Below are 13,003 nucleotides of genomic sequence, written 5' to 3' on the forward strand. Positions count from 1 at the left end.
GCATTCCTTTTAAATAGTATGCTGTTTGAACACTTCTGTTCTAAGATTTACTGGAAATCAATATTTTATTAGAAAAGAACCCTTTAGCCAGCTCTGAAAAAAATCTTAGAAATGCTCTTGACATTTGTAAATTACCTCAGCAAGAGCAATACAACTCATTTATAGTTATCATAATGTAAATCATCTTGACTTGGGAATATTTCTAAAAGTCGTGTACAACTTCATTATGAATGTTCAAGACCTTATGGCTTCTGTTTGACGATGTCAATCAGTGCTTCAAATTATAAAATGACGTCATCATAGAGTAGTAATGCAATTTTTGCAGCATATGCAGCACAGCCTGTTTCCCCAGAAGAAGATAGGTGACTTTAACATTAAACTGCAAAAATTCCTGTTTCTTCATTGCATTCTAGTTCCAACTCCAGAAAACAGCAAGTTTTCCTCTTTGCAAATTTACAAGAAGTACTATGTCTTTCAAAGGTTTAGCAAGATCTGAACATGTATTGCTTTCTTATTGCTCTCCTAATCTTTTATCTTGACCCCAGCATCTCTCATTTCATAAAACGTAACACACAATGATCTGGAAAATGAAGCATTACTACAGACTTTTGAATCTTCCACATTGACCTTGCATATGCTTTTATATAGTTAAAACAGCACCACAGGTCTGAACAAGTGCATTAAAAATGCTGACTTACAGAACAATGGAAGTAAACCCAATTGTACATGTTTCCAGGTTTATTAAAGTTGACAGACACTGCTGCTTAATGCATCAAGAACACTGTTACAACTTGCAAAAGAAAAGAAACCACAAATGTTTGTAGAACACCACCTTTAAAGTTTTCAACACTGTTAATGGGCTGTTCCTGATACAGAGGCAAGACACCATTACAACAAAGTTTTTTACACTCTGAAGACAAAGGTGAAGACAAAACCCCCGAGGACAGCATACCACATACTACAAAACTGCTTTAATTTAATTATGTTAAAATCATTCATTCACATTCAGGTAGAGCTTTATGTCATTTGTTTTTTAAGTTTTGTGTATAAAAAAATACCCATATACTTAAAAAAAAAAAAAAACAAAACACAACTCTAATGAAAGAAAAATACAGTAAAATAAAGTTTAAACATAGATTGCTATTAACCTTTTTGAGCACAAGTATAGGGTATAGAATTTTCATTAAGGTTCTTCTAAAGGATCATGTTTGTAGAAATTACTGAAATTACAGCAGATGTGTGTTATGTTGGGGTTTTCTACACCAACTGTAATGTAAGAGACTGAAATTACACTTCAACATCTGCTTCAGGCACATCAAAGCAGCCTCTCATCCCTCCTGTTTTCTCAACCCTCTGGATATTTTGAATTTCATCCAATCCCTGTTTCAAGTACACAGTTAAAATTCTTGTGCTTTTATATTGTGCTCTGCACTGTAAGCTTTGCTGTTCCCCATGATCTACTTCAGCATAGCTGTCAAGATGCAACAAGCCTATTACTATTGACACCATCCAAATCATGTTTTACATCCTAATTCATCTAAATCCAGTAATAACTATTTTAAATGGATGTCCAACATGCTAGTTGCTTATGGAACTACCCTTGTGAGCCTGTCCTTCTATCACAGACGTTCACTTGTCAACCATTTATAACTCATCACCTCCTTGAAAGATAAGAATGTTTGCTCTTCAGATGCCTTTTCACTCCTTGTCTACATGTACAGCAAGACAAACATTGAGCTTCCCAGAAGAATGTTATTACCTTCTGGGTGTGAAGATGTGGGAAGTCAAAGTCTGACTTCAGAGATTATACATCCCCTCATATTCAGTACTACCCTGTCTGCAATACTGACTCAGAATACCGGCACAGTAATAATCACAGCCTTGAATCAAAGATACAGATTCAACAACATGATTACATCTTCCATTTCATAACATGTAAAGTACCACCATATCTGTGGCAACAGATAAAACATGGTCATGTTCTCCATTAAGTTTTGCTCACAGTAGTTATGCAAAGTTTTCAGCTAACACCTACCCAGTCAATCTATATTCATAAACGCCATGTTTTGGGTGTCCCCTTACCACTGCTACAGCAAGTCAGTAATTTGGCAATCACATTAATTGAAACATGAACTGTAATTCAAATTTGGCTGCCTTAGAAAAATCCATCCAAAAAAAAAATGACTTGTCAAAAATTAAGGAAAGGTACTCACTTTTCCATTTCTGATGATTTGTACTATGTTCCTTGAAAGTATAAGAGGCAGAAAAGAGCAATGATTGCTATGAGCATATTTAAATCAGTATTTTTGTGAATTCAGAAGAGGTTTAACCAAGTCACTTTCACTGTTCTACACTGAAAGGATATTGTCAAAGAAAAAATAAAGTTTTAGAAGAGCATTGAGGAATACTATTTAGCCTTAAAAATGACAAAACAGTAAGAAGCAATTTCTGTTGCATAGCATCATCATGAGTTCATTTCTCCAATCTAATACTCTCCTATCCAGTTCAGCCTAATACATGTAGGACTAATGGAGATTTCACAAGCATAGGAAGGTAAACTATCATATAGATCTGCAATCCTCTAAGAAAATTTTCCTCCAGCAAGGTCAGAATAACAAGGGAAATCCCCAAAAGATTAAGAGATGAAAGACAAAAGAGTACCAAATTTGCAGGACCTTTCGTATCATGCTCAGGACTGCCTGTCACCTACAGATGACAAACAATGTCTTGCATTCTCCATTGGAATGGAAACAGTGATGCCATGTCAGCATAATTTGGGACTATACAGTATATCAAGTCGTTAGAAAGGAAAACTCAAAGTGGAAGAGAGGAATCTCCATCATTTGTCATTCAATGACACAAGAGCTCCGTGTTAAGGTAGCAAAACTCCAAGCAAGCACCATTAGAACACATGGCAGAAAGCTCTGCTCATCTCTTCCGGACTTCCTCCTGTACTAACACACTTTTCTTCCTGTTTGAAAGTGACAATGAAAGGGAGTAACTCTACACCCACAGTGTTCTCTGACAACAAAAATACATATAATTAAAACCTAAGCTCAGATGACTAACTGCATTATTTCTCAGTAGATACTGGTTTACTGTTACAGAAACTTAAAAATATACAGGAATTGTTTCCTGCATTAAGTTACCTCTGGTGACATTAAGCTCCTTATGACAAAATATGGAATTGGAAAAACAGCAGCACATAGCATCCTACTGCTGAATTTACTCTTCATTCATGAAGAAGACACATATTACAACTGAAAGAACAAATGTTTTAACTGACATAGTTTTTGTGGTGTAAAGTGCGTGAAGTGTGAATATGAAAATACTTTCTAATGAAACGCAGTGTAAAGCATAAAAATGATAATTGGATAAATCATCTCCATTACAATCCGGTATTGGACCAACTATAGATAAGTCTTGGAATTAAGATACTGTGAAATCCAAGCTCTAGCTATACTGGTTAATATATGTGAGGAATAAGGAAAAGCCAGGAATTTCCATCTTTACTTTTACTATCCAGTGCACCAAACACAACATACAAAATTGAAAACTGAATGGAAGAAGGTTCTCTTTTGAGAGAGTATCAGTTAAAGACAGGAATTAGAACTGGAAGACCTGTCTATACTCAGGAATTGCTATTCAGTATATTAGAAGGAGCATTACAGTTTCCACCAGCAGTGCAGGATTAAGTTTTTGATCTACTCAAGATCAAGAATTCTTTAATGTTAGAGACCGCAAATTAGAAGTTAAAATAAGAAAATATTCGGAAATTACATCATCAAATATGTACCAGATATATAAACACATTTGTTCTCTGAGAACTGTTAATTATGCATTTCTTTAAAAAAAGTCACGTCAGCATTTACAGTTCATCTAACAGCACTTCAATTTTTTTTCCTTCATCCTTAATAACAAAACAACTTGTAACTATAAAAGAATTCTGCTAACATGCTATTAAGTATACCAAGTAACAAGACTGAGGAAAACAGGAACCTTTTTTGAACCTCTCTTATTTTTGTTAGTGACACAGGAAAAGCAGTTACCACAGTAAACCTCACCTCTATCAATCAACTTCAAAAGCTACTTCCAAATATGACAAATATTGCTAATGGTAGTAGTCTCTCAAACATAGTCTATAAAAAAATAAACATTCTATTTGTTCTCAGCACTGCATAATTCATAGGAAGTAGATTTTTAAGCATGCAACATAAAATAAGACCTCCACTGAAGAAAATGACATGATTTAAATACTTCCTCAGAAAAAAAAAAAAATGGTCGCCGTCCCTTTTTTTCCCTTACTGAAAAGGCTCTTACTTGCAATTTGGATTGTTACTTATTTTGCTGTCTGTTTTTAAGATGAAAACAGTAATACATTTGGAGAGCTAGCAGTAACAAAATTGAATGCAAAATACATTATTTTTTGCTAAATACTACATATTTGAAAAATTATAACTCTTAAATTTATGTTTAGATGTGGCATTGACATTTTTTGAAAGGAGGAATTTATGATTTACATGGTAAAACAGTTGTTTGGGTATTCTGCACAAATACTTGACATCTAAAATATAACCTGTTTTCTTAGCTTTAAATTTCCACTCAAGCTCTAGCTAAAATGCATTGGCAACAGTTCACTGAATTCTCTTTAAAAGATACTTTATTTTTTTTTAAACACAGTTTTTTGCTTTTGTCTCATTGCTTTACAGCTAAAAAACAGTATTTCACCTTCCAGTCTACACTGTCCTGAAACCAGGCCTGTTGCATCCTAAAATACAGTGTTTGAAGCAGTCTGATAAAACCTTACCCAGGTAGCTTAAGACTCAAGAGGACAGCAGATGAAGCTTACGGTGGTTCACATAACATCAAAAACACAGCATCTAACAGACAGTTTGAACTGACTCAACAACTTTGTGACCTCACTATTTTAAGATTGTTTTAAAGATAACTGAAATCTGATCTATGTATCACCCACCTAAAACACTTAACAAGATACTGTCCATATCTGTCATAGAGTATTTATGCAAATAGCATTTTAATCTCAATTGTTTGACTAAGCAGGAATATTATCAGGCCCACAGTCAATACAGTATTGTTTGGTGACCTAAGACTGCACAGCTCTAGCAGTAACAGCTTTAGAATCATGATCTCATGCTATTACTCTACATTTCTCTGGAACCTGGATAAAGTAGTAATATCAGAAAGGGGAAGAATATTGCCAAAACTGACGTGATATACCATAGCATAGAGTAACTTCACGCTACTCTCTGAAGCTAATTCATTCAGATTCATTCTCCTAAATATGTTTTGTAATACACAAACTCTTCCAATGAGTTATGTTCTCTCTAGATAAATTATAGAAATGAATCATGGTTTAAGTACCTGATGAGCCTGTTTTATATGCTTATGTTATTGAATGGGAAGCAGTCACACTAAAATTAGTATCAGAACATCACCACACAATAATGCTGTCCCATTTCACGAAACAAAATACTGACAAATCTAAGAAGGAAAGTTCAAAACAAATCAGTAACCCCCTAATTTTTATGATGGGTAAAAAGCATCAACTTACCAGACTTGTGCTTCTTGTGTTTTGCTTTCTTTTTGATTATGAACAACTTGCTCTGGATCTCAGATTTGTAAGATTTGAATGGATGAAGATGAATTTCACGCCTTCTTTGCAAGTCATCAATTTTTTTCTGTAGATTTTCATTTAGAATATCCTTCAACTTCTTTTTTTTCTTTTTCTTCTTTTTTGCCCGCAACTTACTTAGTTTCTTATTATTTTGAAGTGAGTTCTCCAGCACTGTTTCTTTAGCAGATTTGTGGTAATCTATTTCTTGGTCATTATGAGTGCCATTGACAAGCACTTGGCAAGCTTTCAGCGTGTTCTCTTTGAATGGACTGATCTCAACTGTTACTCTGGCCATTTCAGCACAACCTTGCCCATTCTCTGCAGGTCTTCTTTCTCCTGAACTAAAGTCACCAGCCATGCCAACAATCTCTCCTGAACTAATTAAATTTCTCAAGTTCTCTTTATAACAACCAGTTTTTTTGATGTCACTGACTCCTGAGGTCTTCATTTCACAGTTAATCTTAATCTCTGTAGTGACACTAAAGCTATCTAAACATTTTTCTTTTTCTGGACAGCTAACAGTGGAATCCACACATTTCCCTGCTTCTGTCTTGGAACGAGGTAGCAGCTCTTCTCTACCACCAGAGCTGACATCCCCATTGCTTTTCCTTAGGTATTCATGTTTTGCTTTCTCCACTTTAATACGTGGCACTCTTTTTACTTTGATGGGAGGGGATGGGAATTCAGGAGCCTGAAAAGGTTTTTGTTTGTAAATCCGAACATCTGCACCACAGAACTGTGGAAAATGAACATAAGCATTCTCCAAGTAGTCATAACCAAGAATTACTTCTCTGCATTCATGGATAGGCTGTCCTAGAACAGCATCTTGAACATCCTTTTGTGTTTCATACACAAAATCACAGAGACCTTTTAGCAGCCACACTTTTTGGTAGAATGGTAGTTCGTGAAATGGTTTTTCCTGTAAGGGATTAACTTCTCCAAGGACTTTAAAAAACTGGGGACACAATCCAAGTTTTTCTGCAGAGCTATTAGGATTGTCAGTCTGCCCTACAACATTATACCAGTGTTGGACTTTCTGTCTGAGTGCTGCTTCCCAAGTCCTGTAAGAAAGTGTTGGCCTGCGATGTAATGTAGATCTGCGATGAGGTGGACTTAACAAAGAAGTCATTATTTTAGATAAAAAAGCATTACACTGAGGCATCAGAAGACAACGTTCCAATTCATAGAACACTATTTCAGGTAGGTTTAAAATCTGTTGTGCTAAACAAAGGAAATGACCAATAGCTGGAATCTCCCACATTGTCTCCATCCTTGTAGGTGCTGCTTGAGCTAAAAGTGACTTTTCCCATTCTTCTATTTCTTTCTGACTAGCTTCTTCTGCTTCTTTTCTTTCTTGCTCTCTCATCCTATTAGGAGAAAGTTAACAAAAATTTAGGTATCACGTGGATTAAAAGAAACTGGAAGAAAAACAGATCAGAACTACAGCATGACAAACACATTTTAAAGTTATAAAGAACACAATACATAAAATTTTCATTTAGTTTTGTATTACACAATGCACCACTGCACCAAAATGGGAAATTATAGACTCTTGTTTCTCATCACCACTAGTTTAAAAAGGGGAACACATAAGAAAAAAAATGGCAGATAGCAACAGCTTAGATGTGCTAAATTATTTATTAGTTTTTCTATTTTTAACGTGTATTCCCTTTAGACCCCATGTCTCTCCTTTTTGCCAGGATTCAGTATTACCAAAAAACAGCATTTTAGTAGTCACCTACCCATATAAAAATCTCTTAAAACAAATGCCAGATAACTTACTTTCAAATTATTGCCCTGTAGCTTGTGTCATGTCACCTACCTTTTAACTCCCTTCTTCAGTATACAAATATGAACACCTAACTTAAGTGCTTCATTCAAACACAAGAATGTGAATTTCTCTCCAAGGAATAGGCTTGTTACTAGTTTGTGTGCAATGGTGGTCAAAAAGGAAACAAATATCAGGATGCATGAAGAATGTGATGGAAAATAACACTAGAAATAAAACATCATTATATTAATAAATGGTTTTCCCTCACCTGAAAAACTGTATTCAGTTCTGGTCCCCCTATCTAAAAAAGGATAGAGCAGAAATAGTGGGTATTCAGAAAAAGAGGTTATCGGTAATCAGAGTCCTGTAAAACTTCTGAAAAATCCTGGACTCTATACAAACCACTAGCAAGAGGAAACATGATAGCAATATACAAAACTAATATGAAAAGACTAATTGAGCACTTCTATTTACTTTTATTTGCAAATTCATCATGACATTCAAAAGCAACAAGTTTAAGAGGAAAAAATGCTGCGCCACTTCAGGTAGTAAGCTAAAGGTAATTAACTTACTAGAACACAGGATATGTTAATTTAGTTCCAAAGTGACAAATAGGACATCCATGTTAATTGTACCAGTATCAAGGTTTACTAGTAATAGGAGGAATTCTACTTCCGTGTTTAAATGGTAAACAAACATTTTTGCCTCAAGGCATGACCAGAGCAGATAGGATTAGCATACATTGGTACCTACAGGATTATTTTTTTCAGAGCTCTTCCATAACTTCTCAGATCTTTTCCTCTAAAGCTTCTATCACTGACCACTGCTGGAAACAGTCACCTGTGCATATCACTGATGTGAACTAATAATGGAATTCATGTCCTCATTTCCAGATTGCTAACCTCCAATTACTTCTCTTCATATGTAAGTATCAAATAAATGTCATCTATCCATTTAAAGCAGCAACACTTTCCAAATTCAACCAAAGAATAATGGTATATTAAAATCTTTCTTTTGATGTAAACCTACCTGTGGTTTCTAGCATGAAGAATAAGCATGTTCTCAAAGTAATATCTAAATATGTCAATCTCAAGTAGTGTGATAAAACTAGTTTGGTCCACATTTTGGTATCATGCAAGAGAAATATGCCATGACCACAAACTATAAAAATGTGCATCCTCTGTGTGTTTAAAGTGTCATGTAACAGAAAGTTTCCACTAACAGTTTTATCTCCTATGAACAATTAAATTTCAAGTGACTTGTTACCAAAACTTGGTCAGAAATTTTTAATACCACTTACGTTCATCCCTGTTGTTAATGGACCAATCAAATGCTTAAGACGGATTCATGTAAAATTAAATTAAAATGCGAATAGGTCAGTAAATTCCCAGCTTCACTCTCCCAATACATTAGTAATCAAACCATATAACTAACAGTATCTAAAGGCAAATCCCACTTTGTAGTACTGATTTAAAAATATAATGAATGTGACCTAAAGACAGAAATCTCACTTGCCATTTTAGGTGTATAAACCAGTAAAGTCAACAATACAACTTGCATAGGTAAAGTGAGCACCTTAAAAAAAAAAAAAAAAAAAAAGGAAGTGAAGGGGGAGAGAGAGAAAAAAACATTTGATATTTAGCAGGATAAACATCCTTACATTGAAAAATCCTCTGGACAAACATTTGGCTTTTATGCTGACAGCAGTTGTTAAGAAACTGTTGTTTCCTACTTTTATTTACATTTATCAGGGATATGTTTGCAGACTTGCACTGTGTTTATAATAATAACACAAACTATCCTAAGGTCAGGCTGACATTTCCACATGAACAGAAAAAAAAATATTCTTGGAACACGTCTGTAGCAGTTATTTTGTAGCTCTCAAATGGATAAAAGCATAGTACCTGACCTTAAAACTCAGCAGCCATGCTCCCCAGGTAGAGGGATTACCTAAAACAGAGTCCAGATACAACTCCCCACATTTCTTACCATTTTCTACCTTAAGTCAGCGGACACATCTCAACAGCTAATTAATTCTCACCCACAACAAATTTCATTGGTATGTGAAAGGAGGCAAGATTATAGATATACTTTTTTTCCCACTTAATCCATAAGACTGCTAAGAGTTTGAATCATTTTTCATAACTCTTTTCAGTTATGAATCTGTATTATTTGTCTGACAGCTCCAAACATGGCAAGCATACTGCTTTATGCTAAAAGGTAACGCATTCAAACTTGGATGGCAAGGTACAGGAAGTTGTTTTAATTCTACAATAATTGGCTTCTCCAAACATTCTTTTAAAAAACAAACTACTAAGCTAAAAGCAAAATAGTAATATTATGCATTATTCTAAATTAAATTAACATTTAATCATTATGAGGACACAAATATGGGAATGCTTTTGTTACTTCAATTCTACACCCCTAAAGTCTTCCATCACATTATCACATATTCAGCATATTTTCACAGAAACCAGTTCATTCCTTGCTCACAACATCCTCATAAAAGGCAAAATTGAGACTCTATAAGTACACGTAATGCAAAGATTTACTAATTTAAATGATTGACCTGCAACCTAAATTCCTCAAATGTTTTAGCAAACGTGTGAAAATTAAGGACCACATTTCCAGAGGTGATAAAGACATTGAAGTGCGTCATATAATTTTCAACAATCCAAAGCCAAACAGAAACTTAATTCCCATTGAAATAAACCAGTTTACTTTCTATTATTTACTAGGGTTTTAAAACTATGCCAGTAAGAATCTGTACCTATGCTTTGGTATCTAAGTGCCCCTAAAGAGGCAGGCATTTCCAATTATATAGTAATTCCACAATTATTGTTAACAAATATGTAAGTCAGTATCTGTATTAATATGCTACTAAAGTAGCATGTAACTAAGCAGCTGAGTAGAACTTCAAAGAAATGTAACTAATAATTCAAAGAAGATATTTGATATTGTGATCATTAGAACAATTTACCAAAAAGATAGCTCATAAGTAAGATTGACAAGAAAACTAAATCAGATGTTTTTCTAATTGTACTTGGGAAAAAAAAAAAAAAAAAAAAAAAAGTGCTTTACTGCCATATAGAAACTACCAGCTATAAAACAGTGAAATGCAAAGGCATCTTCTAAGCTGGATCTACCATGATGAATAAATGTATCAACTGGGGGAGGTTATAAATAAATAATTAAATGAAAAACTGTGCAAGAAATGGATAGACAACAAGAAAGAAGGAAATTATCTACAAAGTGTACCTACATGTATATAAGAAATAACAAAAAGATTCAGAGTAGGATCTCTATAAAATTAACTACAGAAAAGAACAGAAGAATCACACTTTAGGATATTCTTCCAAAACACGCAACTGAAGCAAAGCTTGTTATAATAAAAAAACATAACCCAACAACAACAACAACAGAAACCATCATAAGATTCCGGTGCCTTATGAGAGGAAGTATCTAAAGCAAAGGATTATACTTTAATATGGACCTCAGCTGACCATTTCTTTAGCCACAAGGCTGAATTCTATAGCAAGGCTCCAGCATTAGCAACCTTGCTCACCTAGGGCTAGAAGTATGTAACTCAGGCAGCTAAATATTCTAAGCTATTTAGCTAATACTATGATTATTAGCTAAAAAGTATGTATGTTGACAAGTCAGCTGCGTAGCCAGAAAGTAAGTACTTTTTTTGTATGTCAAACTGCCCAGTTTCAAACAGGGTAAACAGCAGGTGTCCCTGTCCAAACACAACCAATTTGCCAACACACAAACAAGTTACACTACCACATTACACACAATATTATGGGAAAAATTATCAGCACAGGAAGACTGGGAGGAAAGAATAGTTCAGTACATTAGAAATTAAAAACTTAACTGCTTCACCCACTTGAGTTGAGCATCACATTCTTTCACAATTATACTCAGACATGGGATAGCGTATTTTACAGTAATACATTTGGACATTCAGTTTTTTAGGAACAGTGATAAAAGACTCAATGAAACAATCAATATTAATAATCAATAAACTGTATCTAAACAAGTAATGCTTTACTTCTAATACAGTTTACACCATAAATATTACTGTAATACATTAAAACAATTATAAATTCCTCATTAACATTTTGTGACCTGACAAACAGGTGGATAATTGTTCATTATCACACATTTTTGCTTAAGTTTTCATTGCTAATTTAGGACATGCTTTAAGTAGACGTAAACAATTTCAATTCAGGAAACTTCACCTGAGTTACAAAAAATGAAGAGAGACTGAAAAGCAAATTCAGTAAAAACCAGCACCTGCCAACAGATGAACTCTGTAGCTCTATGGAATGCTGCTGTGGATTTACCTAGAAGGAAGGCACTGAGAACTCCAGTAAGCTACCCAAGGCTGCAATCTTGCATGCTCTTTTGAATAGTACCTGTTCAGTACTAACCTTTATGTGTCAGATTTCTAAAAAATAAACGGATTAACCGTTTTTTCCTTACAACAGATATGAATATATTCAACATAATCCATTATTTTATCAGTAATCCAAAATAAGCTTAGCAAGTTGCACTACATTTTTGAAGGAAAATGGTGTCTCACCTTTGTGTTGCAAGAATGTGCATCTATATATAAAAAATACTAAGGAAAATTACGCATGTTGTCAATAGTACGTGGATATAAATGATGTACTGCTAATTTTATAGGCCTTACAATTTCCAAATCTTTTTTTCTATAAAACACCTTCACAATGTACTTGCTGAACACCTGCATTATGGTGAGCATTACAGTGAGCTGAGAAGCAACTGGTACAGAGAGGTGTAAGTAACTACAGGGTCAATCTGTCAGTAAATAAGAAAAAAAAAATGAAAAGATATCCAAAGCATGATTATTTGAGTATATCAATATAGTTCAAGTAATATCCAAACAGCTATTTACTGAAACATTGTTTTTATTTACTAGTAAGTGTCATAGTCCAAAATCATAACGCATAAGGAGGCAAGCTAGTTAAGAAATTTTTCTGCTCTTGCAGAAGGTTCTGTAAGATCAGTGCCATGGAGCACCCTTCCCACAGGATCTGGGACTTCTGAGTATATTCAGATACAGTATATTCAGATGTAACCAGTGATTATTACAGTTTTGTAGGAATGTGCTTAACAAAAGTGTATGAAAGGAAAAAACTTGAATAGATAGGTTCTATAGACTGTATGGATTAACTAAAATCCTATTAGGATGTCCTCTTTCATTCCTGTGTGACCAAGTTCTGGTATCTTGAATACAAAGTTGAACACAGCTCACGGGAACTCTACCAGAGAAGTAACAACCCTAGCGGTCTTTGGTTTTTGCAAAGCATGAGGTAGATTAGAAGACAGACACTATAGTATCTAGGAAAGAAGTAGTCTCACAATCAACTCAGCCAAACTGTATGGCTTCAAATCTGTTGAAAATGATGATAGCCTGCAAAATGAGAGTGCACTGATTATATATGGGAAAAATCTCTAGAACTGAAGTGTGAAAAAGTTGGATGTATTTTGCTTCCTAAAGCAAATAGTTATCATCACACTTCACATTCAGAAACAGTTTCTCAAATTACTATTAAGGTATACATGTT

The 13,003-nt window shown here is 34.4% G+C and overlaps 1 protein-coding gene across 4 annotated transcripts in view; it reads right to left on the minus strand.

Moving 5' to 3' along the window:
* The window catches only part of BRD10 (bromodomain containing 10), a 59,822-nt gene that overhangs the window by 42,742 nt on the left and 4,077 nt on the right, over nt 1-13,003 (minus strand). For 3 of the 4 annotated variants that reach the window (XM_082783864.1, XM_082783865.1, XM_082783863.1), the window contains exon 3: nt 5,573-7,002. In XM_082783864.1, coding sequence (XP_082639990.1) covers nt 5,573-7,002 — 1,430 coding nt within the window. Of the gene's footprint in view, nt 1-5,572; nt 7,003-7,674; nt 7,708-13,003 lie in introns of all 4 variants that reach the window. The other variant, XM_082783866.1, reaches the window with a different exon arrangement.

This window comes from Aythya marila (assembly GCF_965140915.1).
Source record: "Aythya marila genome assembly, chromosome: Z".
Classification (NCBI taxonomy): Eukaryota; Metazoa; Chordata; class Aves; order Anseriformes; family Anatidae; genus Aythya; species Aythya marila.